General features: G+C 48.5%; 1 protein-coding gene across 1 annotated transcript; it reads right to left on the minus strand.

The window, feature by feature from the left end:
* Positions 1 to 1,010: 1,010 nt before the first annotated feature.
* On the minus strand, positions 1,011 to 18,476 carry LOC106602138 (protocadherin-18). Its single transcript, XM_082978597.1, is given in 5 exon segments — positions 1,011 to 2,853; positions 13,903 to 14,023; positions 14,025 to 14,073; positions 14,602 to 14,690; positions 15,441 to 18,476. Coding segments are annotated over 5 exon segments (3,540 nt in total). The 5' UTR covers positions 17,937 to 18,476; the 3' UTR covers positions 1,011 to 2,068.
* Between the last annotated feature and the right edge of the window lie 681 nt (positions 18,477 to 19,157).

The following is a 19,157-nucleotide window of genomic DNA, read 5'->3' on the forward strand; positions in this document are numbered from 1 at the left end:
GCGTGAAGGTGTTTCTCCTCTTTCGTTAATGAAATTAGCCTTTCCAGATGGCATGAATGTTGTCGTCATTATAATTTGATATTTCACGACGTGGGACATTGTTTTGTGTGTGTTGTGTTTTTGTGTTGTGTGTGTTTTGTGTTGTGTGTTTGTCATTATAATTTGATATTTCACGACGTGGGACATTGTTTTGTGTGTGTTGTGTGTCATTATCATGTGATATGTCTTGATGCGTTAGTTAATTGACAGCCGCTGTACCCACCATGTGGGATGTTTTCAAAGACATGCGCCTTTTGACGGCGTGAGAAAACCAAATCAACCCTGACTGCATTTTAATGTAAAGTGATGATTTTAAAATCAACAGATAGAAAGTCTTCTTCTGCTCTCTGTCAGATTGAGTCTTCATCAAACCCTTCACATCTGGAGTGTATTCATTAGCAAACACCGTAGCAAAACATTTTGAAACTGAATAAGAAAATGGGCTTTTCTTATTGGAGAAGATCAGCTAGTCCTTCCCTATTCCATGTGTTGCGTTTTGAATATGAACCTGTAAGGTAAAGCTGCCATTGCAGCTGGTCTTGTGGTTGACTGTTGTTTGACTTGTAGTACCTACACTTGACAGTAGGAGGAGCCAACACTCAGAAGGGCAACTAGAAGTATGACTGAGAAGTTGGTGTTGATTTCCACATGAAGCTCTTTCTTCGATCACATTTGGATACAAATGTTGATTTAAAATTCATTCACTTCTGTTTATGGAGTCAGAGAGAGAGAGAGAGAGGGAGATGGGGGAGGGATAGAGAAAGAGAGAGAGAGAGAGAGAGGGTTAGAGGGGGAGAGAGAGAGATAGAGAGAGAAAGGGGGGGTAGAGAAAGAGAGAAGGGGGAGCGAGAGAGAGGTGAGATGTAGGGAGAGAGAGAGAGAGAAATATTTATTTGACTAGATAATTAGTGGGTGTCAGTTGATGAATAAATGAGTCACCTGACATTGTAATGTAATAGGGACTTCGACACTTCATTGATTTCAGCTTTATTATGTCCAATCCGTTGGTCACAATGAAAACTGATACACTGACAGGTACCATACAGACACACAGGGTACATCCCAAATGGAACCCCATTCTCTAGATAGTGCACTAGGACTCTAGGCTTCTAGGGAAGAGGATGCCATTTTGGACGTGGGACACACACTGCCGACCTTACACCACGGTGACTTGTGATTGATACACACACTTTCAATAACCAATAATTAAATATTTATCATTTACGCAAAAATAAAAAATACAAAAAACGACGGAGTAAAAAAAACTACATGGATTGATAATATATGATAGATGCAGTGGAAAATATCAAAAAATATTTGTTTTTCATTTGTTTTTCTTCTGTACAAACATACATATAAATATAGATAGAAAGAGAGAGTATAAAAGTGTGTATTTTTAAAATACAAAGGGGTTTGTACATGCACAATGTACACCACAGTTATTAAAGTTCACATGACAAGGAGACATATGACAAAACATTTTGAGGGCATCTCTTTTCACAGTAACGTGGGCTGTACATTATAAATGCAAACACTGTTCATAGTAATATCTCTCATAGTTCTTTCACATTGTTATAAACATGAAGGAGTTTAGAATATTGTCTCTGGGCGTTGGTTCAAGCCTTGTTGATCTGTGGCCCAACCACAACGTCCAAACAACATTGAAACGTCTCACCAACGTTTAAATAACGTCTTAAGATCCCAGAAAAACCATCAGTGCTATAGGATCAGTTCATTTCCTGTTTACTGGTCCTTGGTCTCTCATTGGGCACAGAGAAGACCTATGGAACAGTCAGTAGCATGACTTCAGTTTGAACGGTCACTAAGTGTTTCTCCTAACTCTCTAGCTCTGACCAAATATGGACAAGGACTCTTAAGACTTGTTAGTTTATAGGGTGTCCAAAAGAGCATTTCTCCGCTATCTCTCCCTTCCCTTCTCTCTGTCTCTCTCCTCCCCTCCCTCCCCCCCTCCCCTCCCTCTCCCTCCCTCTCTCTCTCTTTCTCTCTCCCTCTCTCTCTCCGTTTCTCTCTAGGTCTGCCTGACGTCCTGCAGTAGTTTATTAATCTCGGTGACCAACTCACTAGCGTCCATCATGTCATCGTGGCTGTCACTGCGCTGCTTCCCCCCCAGGAACCCCATCCCTAGCATACTCTCCAGCTCATCCTCCTCATAGTTTTCTGGGATCTCCTCCATGGCAGGCAGCCATCTTAGGTGTGGCGGCTGATTGGAGGAGGAAGAGGAGGTGGACGAGGCGGCCATGTTGGTGAGGTTGTTGGTGTTGTGACCTGATGGGCTTTGGCCAACAGCGCCGCCTCCGGGGTTGAGATAGTGGGTGTTAGCCGCCCACGCCGCCACGCCCGCCGGGTAGGAGGCGGGGCCTTTGGTGTTGTTGCCGCCCGGTAACAGCACCTTGGCGTGGCCACCCTTTCCACTTACTCTTTCCGTTGCCGCGGCAGCGACGTTGTTTTCGTTGCACTCGGCGTACGAGTCCAGTGACGGCGGAAGCAGGCGCTGGAAGATTCCGTTCATCTCCGAAAGCAAGGAACTCCCTTCACTGACCCCTCCCTCCTCAGAACTCCCAGACTCCTTCCCGAAGGTGGAGAAGCTCTTCCTGCGCTCCGAGGAGTCGATGGAAGCCTGGTCGTCATCGAGGAGGTGGGGGGGCTGGTTAGAGGACTCCTCCCCTGGGATAAACATGTTGCTGCGGTAGTCAGAGGAGGAGGCCGGGGAGGACAGGGAGAGGGCCAGGGGAGGCATCCAGCACTGGTCAGAATGGCCCAACACACGACACTCCTCAGTGCATAGGCGCATAGCTAGGGAAAGAGAAGGGAGAGGGTTAATGTTGTGTTTGGTACACAGGTTCATAGCTACAGAAAGAGAAGGGAGAGGGTTAATGTTGTGTTTGGTACACAGGTTCATAGCTAGAGAAAGAGAAGGGAGAGGGTTAATGTTGTGTTTGGTACACAGGTTCATAGCTACAGAAAGAGAAGGGAGAGGGTTAATGTTGTGTTTGGTACACAGGTCCATAGCTAGAGAAAGAGAAGGGAGAGGGTTAATGTTGTGTTTGGTACACAGGTTCATAGCTAGAGAAAGAGAAGGGAGAGGGTTAATGTTGTGTTTGGTAGACAGGTTCATAGCTAGAGAAAGAGAAGGGAGAGGGTTAATGTTGTGTTTGGTACACAGGTTCATAGCTAGAGAAAGAGAAGGGAGAGGGTTAATGTTGTGTTTGGTACACAGGTTCATAGCTAGAGAAAGGGAGAGGGTTAATGTTGTGTTTGGTACACAGGTTCATAGCTAGAGAAAGAGAAGGGAGAGGGTTAATGTTGTGTTTGGTACACAGGTTCATAGCTAGAGAAAGAGAAGGGAGAGGGGTTAATGTTGTGTTTGGTACACAGGTTCATAGCTAGAGAAAGAGAAGGGAGAGGGTTAATGTTGTGTTTGGTACACAGGTTCATAGCTAGGGAAAGAGAAGGGAGAGGGTTAATGTTGTGTTTGGTACACAGGTTCATAGCTAGAGAAAGAGAAGGGAGAGGGTTAATGTTGTGTTTTGGTACACAGGTTCATAGCTACAGAAAGAGAAGGGAGAGGGTTAATGTTGTGTTTGGTACACAGGTTCATAGCTAGAGAAAGAGAAGGGAGAGGGTTAATGTTGTGTTTGGTACACAGGTTCATAGCTAGAGAAAGAGAAGGGAGAGGGTTAATGTTGTGTTTGGTACACAGGTTCATAGCTAGAGAAAGAGAAGGGAGAGGGTTAATGTTGTGTTTGGTACACAGGTTCATAGCTAGAGAAAGAGAAGGGAGAGGGTTAATGTTGTGTTTGGTACACAGGTTCATAGCTAGAGAAAGAGAAGGGAGAGGGTTAATGTTGTGTTTGGTACACAGGTTCATAGCTAGAGAAAGAGAAGGGAGAGGGTTAATGTTGTGTTTGGTACACAGGTTCATAGCTAGAGAAAGAGAAGGGAGAGGGTTAATGTTGTGTTTGGTACACAGGTTCATAGCTAGAGAAAGAGAAGGGAGAGGGTTAATGTTGTGTTTGGTACACAGGTTCATAGCTAGAGAAAGAGAAGGGAGAGGGTTAATGTTGTGTTTGGTACACAGGTTCATAGCTAGAGAAAGAGAAGGGAGAGGGTTAATGTTGTGTTTGGTACACAGGTTCATAGCTAGAGAAAGAGAAGGGAGAGGGTTAATGTTGTGTTTGGTACACAGGTTCATAGCTAGAGAAAGAGAAGGGAGAGGGTTAATGTTGTGTTTGGTACACAGGTTCATAGCTAGAGAAAGAGAAGGGAGAGGGTTAATGTTGTGTTTGGTACACAGGTTCATAGCTAGAGAAAGAGAAGGGAGAGGGTTAATGTTGTGTTTGGTACACAGGTTCATAGCTAGAGAAAGAGAAGGGAGAGGGTTAATGTTGTGTTTGGTACACAGGTTCATAGCTAGAGAAAGAGAAGGGAGAGGGTTAATGTTGTGTTTGGTACACAGGTTCATAGCTAGAGAAAGAGAAGGGAGAGGGTTAATGTTGTGTTTGGTACACAGGTTCATAGCTAGAGAAAGAGAAGGGAGAGGGTTAATGTTGTGTTTGGTACACAGGTTCATAGCTAGAGAAAGAGAAGGGAGAGGGTTAATGTTGTGTTTGGTACACAGGTTCATAGCTAGAGAAAGAGAAGGGAGAGGGTTAATGTTGTGTTTGGTACACAGGTTCATAGCTAGAGAAAGAGAAGGGAGAGGGTTAATGTTGTGTTTGGTACACAGGTTCATAGCTAGAGAAAGAGAAGGGAGAGGGTTAATGTTGTGTTTGGTACACAGGTTCATAGCTAGAGAAAGAGAAGGGAGAGGGTTAACGTTGTGTTCGGTACACAGGTTCATAGCTAGAGAAAGAGAAGAATGAGAAGGGAGACAGAAGAGAGACACAGAGATTGGTGACAAATAACATGTTTGGTTTGACATTGATTAAACGGTGTCATGGCTCGGTACAGGAGAGAGCAGAGAGAAGACACAGTGTCAAGGTGTATGATTGGCATTGATATGCAGTAGCCTACATAACTGTTGTCTGTCGACACTACTCAGTACACAGACTGCTAGCTGGAAAACACAGTCTACATGTTTTATCTGGTTACACATTGAGGACACAGTCCCATACTTATGGGAGAGAGGAGACCAGGGACATTGATAAAAATGGATGGTTGTTAACTGATGCCTGTCGAATCCCTCTGTTGCCTGTCTAACCCTGTACCTCTCTGTCTAGTCCTGTACCTCTCTGTCCAGTCCTGTACCTCTCTGTCTAACCCTGTACCTCTCTGTCTAACCCTGTACCTCTCTGTCTAGTCCTGTACCTCTCTGTCTAGTCCTGTACCTCTCTGTCTAGTCCTGTACCTCTCTGTCTAACCCTGTGCCTCTCTGTCTAGTCCTGTACCTCTCTGTCTAGTCCTGTACCTCTCTGTCTAGTCTTGTACCTCTCTGTCTTGTCTTGTACCTCTCTGTCTAGTCCTGTACCTCTCTGTCTAGTCCTGTACCTCTCTGTCTAACCATGTACCTCTCTGTCTAGTCCTGTACCTCTCTGTCTAGTCCTGCAACTCTCTGTCTAACCCTGTACCTCTCTGTCTAACCATGTACCTCTCTGTCTAGTCCTGTACCTCTCTGTCTAACCATGTACCTCTCTGTCTAACCCCGTACCTCTCTGTCTAGTCCTGTACCTCTCTGTCTAACCCCGTACCTCTCTGTCTAACCCTGTACCTCTCTGTCTAGTCATGTACCTCTCTGTCTAGTCCTGTACCTCTCTGTCTAGTCCTGTACCTCTCTGTCTAACCATGTACCTCTCTGTCTAGTCCTGTACCTCTCTGTCTAACCATGTACCTCTCTGTCTAACCCTGAACCTCTCGTTCTAGTCCTGTACCTCTCTGTCTAACCCTGTACCTCTCTGTCTAACCCTGTACCTCTCTGTCTAGTCCTGTACCTCTCTATCTAGTCCTGTACCTCTCTGTCTAGTCCTGCAACTCTCTGTCTAACCCTGTAACTGTCTGTCTAACCCTGTACCTCTCTGTCTAGTCCTGTACCTCTCTGTCTAGTCCTGTCCTCTCTGTCTAACCATGTACCTCTCTGTCTAGTCCTGTGCCTCTCTGTCTAACCCTGTACCTCTCTGTCCAGTCCTGTACCTCTCTGTCTAGTCCTGTACCTCTCTGTCTAGTCTTGTACCTCTCTGTCTAACCCCGTACCTCTTTGTCTAGTCCTTTACCTCTCTGTCTAGTCCTGTACCTCTCTGTCTAGTCCTGTACCTCTCTGTCTAGTCGTGTACCTCTCTGTCTAGTCGTGTACCTCTCTGTCTAGTCCTGTACCTCTCTGTCTAACCCTGTACCTCTCTGTCTAAGCATGTACCTCTCTGTCTAGTCCTGTACCTCTCTGTCTAGTCCTGTACCTTTCTGTCTAACCCTGTACCTCTCTATCTAACCCTGTACCTCTCTGTCTAACCCTGTACCTCTCTGTCTAACCCTGTACCTCTCTGTCTAACCATGTACCTCTCTGTCTAACCCCGTACCTCTCTGTCTAGTCCTGTACCTCTCTGTCTAACCCCGTACCTCTCTGTCTAGTCCTGTACCTCTCTGTCTAGTCCTGTACCTCTCTGTCTAACCCCGTACCTCTCTGTCTAGTCCTGTACCTCTCTGTCTAGTCCTGTACCTCTCTGTCTAACCCTGTACCTCTCTGTCTAACCCTGTACCTCTCTGTCTAACCCTGTACCTCTCTGTCTAGTCCTGTACCTCTCTGTCTAACCATGTACCTCTCTGTCTAGTCCTGTACCTCTCTGCCTAGTCCTGTACCTCTCTCTCTAGTCTTGTACCTCTCTGTCTAACCCTGTACCTCTCTGTCTAACCATGTACCTCTCTGTCTAGTCCTGTACCTCTCTGTCTAGTCCTGTACCTCTCTGTCTAGTCTTGTACCTCTCTGTCTAGTCATGTACCTCTCTGTCTAGTCCTGTGCCTCTCTGTCTAACCATGTACCTCTCTGTCTAACCCCGTACCTCTCTGTCTAACCCCGTACCTCTCTGTCTAACCCTGTACCTCTCTGTCTAGTCCTGTACCTCTCTGTCTAACCCTGTACCTCTCTGTCTAACCATGTACCTCTCTGTCTAACCCTGTACCTCTCTCTCTAACCCTGTACCTCTCTGTCTAGTCCTGTACCTTTCTGTCTAGTCCTGTACCTCTCTGTCTAACCCTGTACCTCTCTGTCTAACCCCGTACCTCTCTGTCTAGTCCTGTACCTCTCTGTCTAACCCCGTACCTCTCTGTCTAGTCCTGTACCTCTCTGTCTAACCCTGTACCTCTCTGTCTAGTCCTGTACCTCTCTGTCTAACCCTGTACCTCTCTGTCTAACCCTGTACCTCTCTGTCTAAACCTGTACCTCTCTGTCTAACCCTGTACCTCTCTGTCTAGTCCTGTACCTCTCTGTCTAGTTCTGTACCTCTCTGTCTAACCATGTACCTCTCTGTCTAACCCTGTACCTCTCTGTCTAACCATGTACCTCTCTGTCTAGTCCTGTACCTCTCTGTCTAGTCCTGCAACTCTCTGTCTAACCCTGTACCTCTCTGTCTAACCATGTACCTCTCTGTCTAGTCCTGTACCTCTCTGTCTAACCATGTACCTCTCTGTCTAACCCCGTACCTCTCTGTCTAGTCCTGTACCTCTCTGTCTAACCCCGTACCTCTCTGTCTAACCCTGTACCTCTCTGTCTAGTCATGTACCTCTCTGTCTAGTCCTGTACCTCTCTGTCTAGTCCTGTACCTCTCTGTCTAACCATGTACCTCTCTGTCTAGTCCTGTACCTCTCTGTCTAACCATGTACCTCTCTGTCTAACCCTGAACCTCTCGTTCTAGTCCTGTACCTCTCTGTCTAACCCTGTACCTCTCTGTCTAACCCTGTACCTCTCTGTCTAGTCCTGCAACTCTCTGTCTAACCCTGTAACTGTCTGTCTAACCCTGTACCTCTCTGTCTAGTCCTGTACCTCTCTGTCTAGTCCTGTCCTCTCTGTCTAACCATGTACCTCTCTGTCTAGTCCTGTGCCTCTCTGTCTAACCCTGTACCTCTCTGTCCAGTCCTGTACCTCTCTGTCTAGTCCTGTACCTCTCTGTCTAGTCCTGTCCTCTCTGTCTAACCATGTACCTCTCTGTCTAGTCCTGTGCCTCTCTGTCTAACCCTGTACCTCTCTGTCCAGTCCTGTACCTCTCTGTCTAGTCCTGTACCTCTCTGTCTAGTCTTGTACCTCTCTGTCTAACCCCGTACCTCTTTGTCTAGTCCTTTACCTCTCTGTCTAGTCCTGTACCTCTCTGTCTAGTCCTGTACCTCTCTGTCTAGTCGTGTACCTCTCTGTCTAGTCGTGTACCTCTCTGTCTAGTCCTGTACCTCTCTGTCTAACCCTGTACCTCTCTGTCTAAGCATGTACCTCTCTGTCTAGTCCTGTACCTCTCTGTCTAGTCCTGTACCTTTCTGTCTAACCCTGTACCTCTCTATCTAACCCTGTACCTCTCTGTCTAACCCTGTACCTCTCTGTCTAACCCTGTACCTCTCTGTCTAACCATGTACCTCTCTGTCTAACCCCGTACCTCTCTGTCTAGTCCTGTACCTCTCTGTCTAACCCCGTACCTCTCTGTCTAGTCCTGTACCTCTCTGTCTAGTCCTGTACCTCTCTGTCTAACCCCGTACCTCTCTGTCTAGTCCTGTACCTCTCTGTCTAGTCCTGTACCTCTCTGTCTAACCCTGTACCTCTCTGTCTAACCCTGTACCTCTCTGTCTAACCCTGTACCTCTCTGTCTAGTCCTGTACCTCTCTGTCTAACCATGTACCTCTCTGTCTAGTCCTGTACCTCTCTGCCTAGTCCTGTACCTCTCTCTCTAGTCTTGTACCTCTCTGTCTAACCCTGTACCTCTCTGTCTAACCATGTACCTCTCTGTCTAGTCCTGTACCTCTCTGTCTAGTCCTGTACCTCTCTGTCTAGTCTTGTACCTCTCTGTCTAGTCATGTACCTCTCTGTCTAGTCCTGTGCCTCTCTGTCTAACCATGTACCTCTCTGTCTAACCCCGTACCTCTCTGTCTAACCCCGTACCTCTCTGTCTAACCCTGTACCTCTCTGTCTAGTCCTGTACCTCTCTGTCTAACCCTGTACCTCTCTGTCTAACCATGTACCTCTCTGTCTAACCCTGTACCTCTCTCTCTAACCCTGTACCTCTCTGTCTAGTCCTGTACCTTTCTGTCTAGTCCTGTACCTCTCTGTCTAACCCTGTACCTCTCTGTCTAACCCCGTACCTCTCTGTCTAGTCCTGTACCTCTCTGTCTAACCCCGTACCTCTCTGTCTAGTCCTGTACCTCTCTGTCTAACCCTGTACCTCTCTGTCTAGTCCTGTACCTCTCTGTCTAACCCTGTACCTCTCTGTCTAACCCTGTACCTCTCTGTCTAAACCTGTACCTCTCTGTCTAACCCTGTACCTCTCTGTCTAGTCCTGTACCTCTCTGTCTAGTTCTGTACCTCTCTGTCTAACCATGTACCTCTCTGTCTAACCCTGTACCTCTCTGTCTAACCATGTACCTCTCTGTCTAGTCCTGTACCTCTCTGTCTAGTCGTGTACCTCTCTGTCTAGTCCTGTACCTCTCTGTCTAACCCTGTACCTCTCTGTCTAACCATGTACCTCTCTGTCTAGTCCTGTACCTCTCTGTCTAGTCCTGTACCTTTCTGTCTAACCCTGTACCTCTCTGTCTAACCCTGTACCTCTCTGTCTAACCCTGTACCTCTCTGTCTAACCCTGTACCTCTCTGTCTAACCATGTACCTCTCTGTCTAACCCCGTACCTCTCTGTCTAGTCCTGTACCTCTCTGTCTAACCCCGTACCTCTCTGTCTAGTCCTGTACCTCTCTGTCTAGTCCTGTACCTCTCTGTCTAACCCCGTACCTCTCTGTCTAGTCTTGTACCTCTCTGTCTAGTCCTGTACCTCTCTGTCTAACCCTGTACCTCTCTGTCTAAGCCTGTACCTCTCTGTCTAACCCTGTACCTCTCTGTCTAGTCCTGTACCTCTCTGTCTAACCATGTACCTCTCTGTCTAGTCCTGTACCTCTGTGCCTAGTCCTGTACCTCTCTGTCTAGTCTTGTACCTCTCTGTCTAACCCTGTACCTCTCTGTCTAACCCTGTACCTCTCTGTCTAACCATGTACCTCTCTGTCTAGTCCTGTACCTCTCTGTCTAGTCCTGTACCTCTCTGTCTAGTCTTGTACCTCTCTGTCTAGTCATGTACCTCTCTGTCTAGTCCTGTGCCTCTCTGTCTAACCATGTACCTCTCTGTCTAACCCCGTACCTCTCTGTCTAACCCCGTACCTCTCTGTCTAACCCTGTACCTCTCTGTCTAGTCCTGTACCTCTCTGTCTAACCCTGTACCTCTCTGTCTAACCATGTACCTCTCTGTCTAACCCTGTACCTCTCTGTCTAACCCTGTACCTCTCTGTCTAGTCCTGTACCTCTCTGTCTAGTCCTGTACCTCTCTGTCTAACCCTGTACCTCTCTGTCTAACCCCGTACCTCTCTGTCTAGTCCTGTACCTCTCTGTCTAACCCCGTACCTCTCTGTCTAGTCCTGTACCTCTCTGTCTAACCCTGTACCTCTCTGTCTAGTCCTGTACCTCTCTGTCTAACCCTGTACCTCTCTGTCTAACCCTGTACCTCTCTGTCTAAACCTGTACCTCTCTGTCTAACCCTGTACCTCTCTGTCTAGTCCTGTACCTCTCTGTCTAGTTCTGTACCTCTCTGTCTAACCATGTACCTCTCTGTCTAACCCTGTACCTCTCTGTCTAACCATGTACCTCTCTGTCTAGTCCTGTACCTCTCTGTCTAGTCATGTACCTCTCTGTCTAGTCCTGTACCTCTCTGTCTAACCATGTACCTCTCTGTCTAACCCTGTACCTCTCTGTCTAGTCCTGTACATCTCTGTCTAACCTTGTACCTCTCTGTCTAACCATGTACCTCTCTGTCTAACCCCGTACCTTTCTGTCTAGTCCTGTACCTCTCTGTCTAACCATGTACCTCTCTGTCTAGTCCTGTACCTCTCTGTCTAGTCCTGTACCTCTCTGTCTAACCCTGTGCCTCTCTGTCTAACCCTGTACCTCTCTGTCTAACCCTGTACCTCTCTGTCTAACCCTGTATCTCCCTGTCTAACCATGTACCTCTGTTGCCTGTCTTACCTTATCCCTCTGTTGTCTGTCTAACCCTGTCCCTCTTTTACCTGTCTAATCCTTTCTCTCTGTTGACTGTCTAGTCATGTCCCTCGGTTGCCTGTCCAATTTTGTCAATCTGTTGTCTGTCTAACCCTGTCCCTCAGTTGCCTGTCTAACCCTGTCCCTCAGTTGCCTGTCTAACCCTGTCCCTCAGTTGCCTGTCTAACCCTGTCCCTCTGTTGCCTGTCTAACACTTTCCCTCATGTCACTCTCTGTAAACTCTAGATATCGGAACCAACTATTTTTTTGAGAAAGATAGATGTTGTTTTGGTATCGAAAAGGTCAACCGATTTTTACTGGGATGAGTGACAAAGTAAACAAATTAAATCACTCCATTCAATCAGGCTCAAAAACAGTTAATCCCCCTCTTTCAATCCCTCCCTCCCTAGCTCCATCCTTCTCCGCTCCCTCCCCCCTCCCTCCCTAGCTCCATCCTTCTCCCCTCCCCCCTCACTCCCTCCATCTCCCCTCCCTCCCTCCTTCCCTAGCTCCATCCTTCTCCCCTCCCCCCTCACTCCCTCCATCTCCCCTCCCTTCCTCCTTCCCTAGCTCCATCCTTCTCCGCTCCCTCCCTCACTCCCTCCATCTCCCCTCCCTAGCTCCATCCTTCTCCGCTCCCTCCCTCCATCTCCCCTCCCTCCCTCCTTCCCTAGCTCCATCCTTCTCCGCTCCCTCCCTCCATCTCCCCTCCCTCCTTCCCTAGCTCCATCCTTCTCCGCTCCCTCCCTCCATCTCCCCTCCCTCCCTCCTTCCCTAGCTCCATCCTTCTCCGCTCCCTCCCTCCATCTCCCCTCCCTCCCTCCCTAGCTCCATCCTTCTCCGCTCCCTCCCTCCATCTCCCCTCCCTCCTTCCCTAGCTCCATCCTTCTCCGCTCCCTCCCTCCATCTCCCCTCCCTCCCTCCCTAGCTCCATCCTTCTCCGCTCCCTCCCTCCATCTCCCCTCCCTCCTTCCCTAGCTCCATCCTTCTCCGCTCCCTCCCTCACTCCCTCCATCCCTAACTCCATCCTTCTCCCCTCCCCCCTCACTCCCTCCATCTCCCCTCCCTCCTTCCCTAGCTCCATCATTCTCCCCTCCCCCTCACTCCCTCCATCTAGCCTTCTTCCTCTCCTCTGCCATCTCTCCTTCTTCCCTCCCTCCTCCACCTCTCCTTCTTCCCTCCCTCCTCCATCTCTCCTTATTCCCTCCCTCCTCCATATCTCCTTCTCCTCTCCCTCCTCCATCTCTCCTTCTTCCCTCCCTCCTTCATCTCGCCATAAAGAGAAGAATAACAGACAGATGAGAAGAGACAGAAGAGAGAGAAGAGACAGAAGAGAGAGAAGAGGAGAGACTGTGGCTCTCAGGGGGGAGAACAACATCATTTTAAAAGCAATTACTGTGAATTCTCCTCAGCACAGACATGAAAGGGCCGGGCTGTCACTCAAACAGCCGACACAGACACACGCGTATACACCACACACACACACACACACACACACACACACACACACACACACACACACACACACACACACACACACACACACACACACACACACACACACACACACACACACACACACCCGACACAGTGACAGACAGAGAGAGTCACAGTCTAAATCAGGGAGGCGTTTACCGACACGACTCTATCTGAGGGCCAGATATCAGGAGGGTGGTAATGGAGGAAAATGTCTGCCTGATAAAACCCCTGGAAATTAAAGGTTGTGGGGGAAGAATAGAGCTGAAGCACAATTGTGCTACTGAGTGAATGGGCTGTTACATAATGGTGGATGTGTCCCAAATCAAACCCTATTCCCTATATATTGCACCATTTTTGAGCACACTACATAGGGAAAGTAGTGCACTATTAAGAAAATAGGGTGCCATTTGGGAGTCAGCCATAAAATGTGGTGTTACAAATCAGCTTTTGACTATTCAGGTGAGACGTGTATTGTTGAAGCAAGCATGGGGAAGATTGGAAAATGTGGTGAGCAGCTGTCCATGGTGCTGAACTGAATAGATGATTTATTAGTGCTGGGGGGAGAGGACGACCCTGGTGTGAGCAGCCTAGTGTGCTGTGTATGACGGTGAGTATCACTGTGTCATTTTATATATCTAGTGAAAACAGGACTGTCTTACTGTAGCGGGTGATGTCACCTGGCTTGGTTTTTCTATTCCGTGACATCACTGCCCTGCACCCAAAGACTTTTACACAAAGAGTATAAAGCTAGTTTCTTGGACACGGAAGCCAAGTCTTTTGTTTGTGTCTGTAAACTGGCCCATGGAAATGACGGCAATTGTAAGATGGCTGTCTCATGTCTCTATGTAACTGACCTGGGTGTAGTCTGTGGAGCATGTCCAGGTGGTAGAGCTCAGAGAAGCACTATAGTCTATCCTGCCTCTACCAAGATGGCTGTCTCATGTCTCTATGTAACTGACCTGGGTGTAGTCTGTGGAGCATGTCCAGGTGGTAGAGCTCAGAGAAGCACTATAGTCTATCCTGCCTCTACCAAGATGGCTGTCTCATGTCTCTATGTAACTGACCTGGGTGTAGTCTGTGGAGCATGTCCAGGTGGTAGAGCTCAGAGAAGCACTATAGTCTATCCTGCCTCTACCAAGATGGCTGTCTCATGTCTCTATGTAACTGACCTGGGTGTAGTCTGTGGAGCATGTCCAGGTGGTAGAGCTCAGAGAAGCCGTCCCCCAGCAGACGGTCGATGGGGGACTCTCGTCCCATGTCATAGTCGCTGTCCCCCGCATCGCTGTCCCCCACGACCACTGTCCTTCAAGCTGAACTTGTCCATGTCCTGCAATGCATACCTAGAGAGAGAGAGAGAGAGAGAGAGAGAGAGAGGAGAGAGAGAGAGAGAGAGAGAGAGAGAGAGAGAGAGAGAGAGAGAGAGAGAGAGAGAGAGAGAGAGAGAGAGAGAGAGAGAGAGAGAGAGAGAGAGAGAGAGAGAGAGAGAGAGAGAGGGTGAAAATACAGTTGAGTTAATGAAAATGAATGTAGTCGGTGTTTCTTTGTGGTAAAAGCTGTTGTAGCCGTCCTATAATGCTCACCATAGATAGGTAGACAGAACTACAAAACAAGCATTTCACAACACTACAGTTGAAACGTAGACACGTGATCCACATACTTTTGGATTGAATGATATTGATATGATTCAAACTCAAAACATGATAAACAAAAGAGCCATCTTAGAAAAAGGGCCAAAGAAATATAGATCCATACTGTCATTCTGTATGTTGTTACTGATGCTACTAATGAAAAGCGTGGTGGACACAAGGGAATTGAACAACTCAAAAGAGAAAAACGTTACAATATTTTGGGGGGAATGCTGTGTTTACCTGTAGCTTCTGGAGTATTTGTTGCCACGGAAACAGGGTCTAGGCTGGTACTGGCCCTGATGGAGCATGGACAGAAGCTGTGAGACTTGCTATATCCAAAATAAACAAATGAAAATAACAGAAAGAAAAGGATGAGATGAATAACAGAACGATGGATGGAAACAGACGACAGGGGGAAAAAGACGGACAACAATTTGAAGAACAAAACAAGATGGACGACACACGGTGATTCTGATGGTGGTGACACACGGAGGAGGGTGAGGAGACAAATATGATGATTCCAAAATGGATGACAGAAAGTGGATGAGAGAAATAACAATGGGGTGTGGGTGGGTGACGGGGCTAAATCAACATGGATAGGAGTGAATAACGGTCATATAATGGCTTGAGGGTGAAGACTCAAAGACAAACTGGCTCCATGATTATATCTGGAATCATTTCTTACTAGTTTTAAATGGACAGTCATTTCACTATTGATTTACTGACAGTCAGGAACTGTTTACCAAGAGGCTAGGACTTATGACGGATTATTCAATAATGGTGGAGGGGAGTGTAGGTGTGTGTGTGTGTGTGAGGGAGAGGGAGAGAGAGAGAGAGAGAGAGAGAGAGAGAGAGAGAGAGAGAGAGAGAGAGAGAGAGAGAGACGAGGAGAGAGAGAGACAGAGAGAGAGAGAGAGAGAGAGAGAGAGAGAGAGAGAGAGAGAGAGGAGAGAGAGAGAGAGAGAGAGAGAGAGAGAGAGAGAGAGAGAGAAGAGGAGAGAGAGAGAGAGAGAGAGAGAGAGGAGAGAGAGAGAGAGAGAGAGAGAGAGAGGTGAGTTGTGTGTTCTGTAGTATCTCACCTCGACTGGTGGCGTTGCGTGGGCCAACTCCAGGGCGAAGCTCTCCGGGATATGATTGGACGATATCGTCACCAGGCTATTCAGTGATTGGTGGCTGTGGTGGCTCTGCCGGCTTCCCATTGGCGCCCGGTCCATGGGGGGCGTGGCCGAGGGTGAGCGGTGGTGCGCTCTGATTGGTAGAGTCCCATTCACCGTGGGAACAAGTGTGATGTCACCCTTGTGGATCTGCCGTGACGGTTTCTTAGGGTGGTGCTGGTGGTTGGTCTCTGCCACCCTGCAGTTGTACGACTTCCTGTTATCTTTCTTTTCTCGGTTGCAGCGGGCAGCGAACATGACCATGATGACCAGGAGCATAGCGCAGATGGCCCCCAGGGACATGATGATGATGAGGGAGGCGTCAAGCGGCGTCTCCCCCTGGTCCAGCACCTGCACGTGGCCCTCCATGTTCTCATAGAGGCTGATCTTTAGGACGGCCTTGGTGGTCTGGGGCAAGGAACCGTGGTCACTGACCAGGATGGTGAGCTCCGCAAACTCGCGGGGGAACGCGTGGAGGCTAACGTTGGCGCTGATCTCGCACGTTCTAGGATCCATAGAGAAGAAGCCTTCCTCGTTGCCGGCAGTGATTGAACATGTGAGTTCTGCGTTGACGCCGGTGTCGCGGTCGGTTGCCCTGACGACCGTAACCAGGCCACCGGCCTCGGTGTACTTGGAGATGGGGACGTCGGCCGTGAGGTTCCAGAGCTGCGGAACCACGATGACCGGCGGGTTGTCGTTTTCGTCCAGGATCGTCAGGACGACGGTGGCGTTGCTCAGCAACGAGGGTTCCCCGGCGTCCTTGGCCTGGACTACGAAAGATATCCGGCTGACGTCCTCGCGGTCGAACGTGCGGAGGGCGTAAACAGCGCCGTTGGACGGGTCGATGGTGACAAAGGTGGAGATAGAGCTCCCGTGAACGGTGTTCTCCACCAGGAAGTAGCTCACCTGGCTGTTGGCATCCAGGTCGGGGTCGGTTGCCAATAATGACGTCAGGTAGGCACCAGGGGCATTGTTCTCTGATCTGAATACCTCATAGCGTCCCTTCTGGAAGCGCGGAGCGTTGTCGTTTTCATCCAGCACGTGCACGGTGAAGTGCTTGATGGTGGAGAGGCTGGGCGTGCCGCGGTCCTCGGCGATGACCGTCAAGCTGAACTCTGACCTCTTCTCCCGATCCAGCGAGACGTTAGTGAGGATCATGTAGTTGTTCTCGTACGTCTTCTGCAGTTTAAAACTCCCCTGGCCATGGAGTTTACACACAACCTCTCCATTGAGAGCGGAATCTAGGTCCTCCACTCTTACTAAGGCCACGAAGGAATCCAATGGAGCGGCCTCTGAGATATAGGCCGCGTCCTCTTTGCCTCTGTCCCCTTGGGACATCAGATTGATGCTGATGTCTGGTTTGTTGTCGTTTATGTCCACTACCTTGATGAAGATCTTGCAGTGTGCTGGCATGGAGTTGGGCCCCATATCCTGGGCTTGGACATCGATGTCATATGATGTTGCGCTTTCAAAGTCCACGCGCTTCATGAGCGTCAGGTGGCCGTTATCTGAGTTGATCTTGAACGTTTCCACGATTTTCGGGGACACGTGACTGCTAAAGGAGTAGATGATTTTGGCGTTGGTTCCGTCGTCTGCATCAGTTGCATTCAGATCAATAAGAAGAGATCCAACAGGTGAATTCTCCAATAGATGTATCACATATGAAGACTGTTCGAAAATAGGACTGTTGTCGTTTGAATCTGCCACGCTAATTCTGAGGAGAGTAGAACCGGTTTTAGGGGGAACGCCCTTATCCGAGGCCGTCAGCTGAAGTTCATAACCCGGCTGCATCTCCCTGTCGAGCTCCCTAAGCACCACCAACTCCGAGTACTTTGCCCCGTCCGTTCTGCTCTGAATGTCAATCTTGAAGTAGTTGTTGGGCTCGAGGGAGTAAGTATCGAGGGAGTTCTCCCCGACGTCGGGGTCACTCGCGCTGTCCAGGGGAATGCGCGCCCCCACTGCCGCGCTCTCGGAGATCTCGATGGGGATTACGGCGCGGGCGAACTGGGGCTCGTTATCATTAATGTCCAACACTTCCACCTCGACGTGGAAGAGCTGCAAGTGTTCTGTTGGAAGAGTCAGAACGTCGAATTCAATGGAACAGTTGAGGTTCTTCTCGCAGAGCTTCTCTCTGTCTATTTTGGAACGGATGCTGATCTCTCCGTCCTGCTCGCGCACGGATAGGAAAGACGTGCTACCTCTCTGCATGGCTCGGAAGCGCAAAGACACAGAACTTGGAAGTTTGACTAAAACATCTGCCACGTCATCTTTAAGCCTTGCAATAACAGTCCCCACCTTCTGTTCCTCGTAAACTTGATATTTTAATGTTTTACCTGTGACGTTTTGCGTGGCCAGTGCCATAACGGCGAGAAGTATCCATATTCGGATATAAAATACGCAGATTATTTTACCAGGTTCCATCTTTGAAGTAATCCCTTTGGGTGATTCTGAAAGTAATTCCAAAATAGCTCCTTTAAGCAGCCAGTACTGATTCCGTTATTGTAGCCTAATGAACTTAACGAATCCACTGCGCCCCGACGACAGTCATTAGGCTAATTGCAGCGCATTCTCCAAAGGCTAGATATCCCCATTTAAACACGTTTGAGCATTAAAAAAGCAGGTTGCGTTCCGCAGTCATTTCTACTAGAAAACACAACATCCAAAGATTCCACGCATACAAATCTGTTGCGCGAGTCTCAGAGTAGACTCCTATAGAGCACCGCTTAAATCTGTGCTTCTCTCTTTGTGCGGTGCCGTGCTCTCTCTCTCGCTCTCTCTCTCCGTCTGATGGCTCCCCCAAAATAGCCCTCCTCAATCTAACCAGCCCAACAACGGAACAGCGGCCCCTTTCTCTTCTCCCCAGCAAGACAAAATGCTTCCTAAATAAAATGCTAACCCGGTGACCACTCAAAACTGAGGCGAGGGGAGAGGGGAGAGAAAGAGGGAGGGGAGGAGAGATCGAGACGGGGCAAACTCCACCCTCTCGGGTTCTTCATCCACTTTCTTTCTTCACTTTCACCCATGAGAAGAGGAGAGAGAGAGAGAGAGAGAGAGAGAGAGAGAGAGAGAGAGAGAGAGAGAGAGAGAGAGAGAGAGAGAGCATGCCTCAACAATAGGGAAGGGTAAAATAACTCAAGAGGAACTTTCATTGGTGACGTTTTCCCGGTTATATGTTTTGGTAGTCGCCGTTAGAAGACGTCGGGTTTCTTTATGAGTGTAGTAGTCTCTCGTTTTAGGTGTGTTGCAGCAGACAGACTGGAGACAGGGCTAGGCTATACATGTGGAGGCTACATTCTTATTTATATCGTTTCCAATTAATGGCTGTCACAATTGTGTTGGCCTAACTAGCAAATGGAGAATTATCTTCACCAGTCTCACCAATCAGTTATTATAGCAACGGGCATATACACACACACACACACACACACACACACACACACACACACACACACACACACACACACACACACACACACAAACAAACACACACACACACACACACACAGAGAGAGAGAGAGACTGCTAGCTTGCATGGACACCGTATACATTAATTTCCCCCCTGATCTTTTTATTCAGTGTCAGTTGAGTCGCCTTCCCTCCTCCTCTCTCTCCCTCTGTTGGATGTTTTTCAGCAACATTTTC

This window comes from Salmo salar, chromosome 08 (assembly GCF_965601325.2).
Source record: "Salmo salar chromosome 08, fSalSal1, whole genome shotgun sequence".
NCBI lineage: Eukaryota > Metazoa > Chordata > Actinopteri > Salmoniformes > Salmonidae > Salmo > Salmo salar.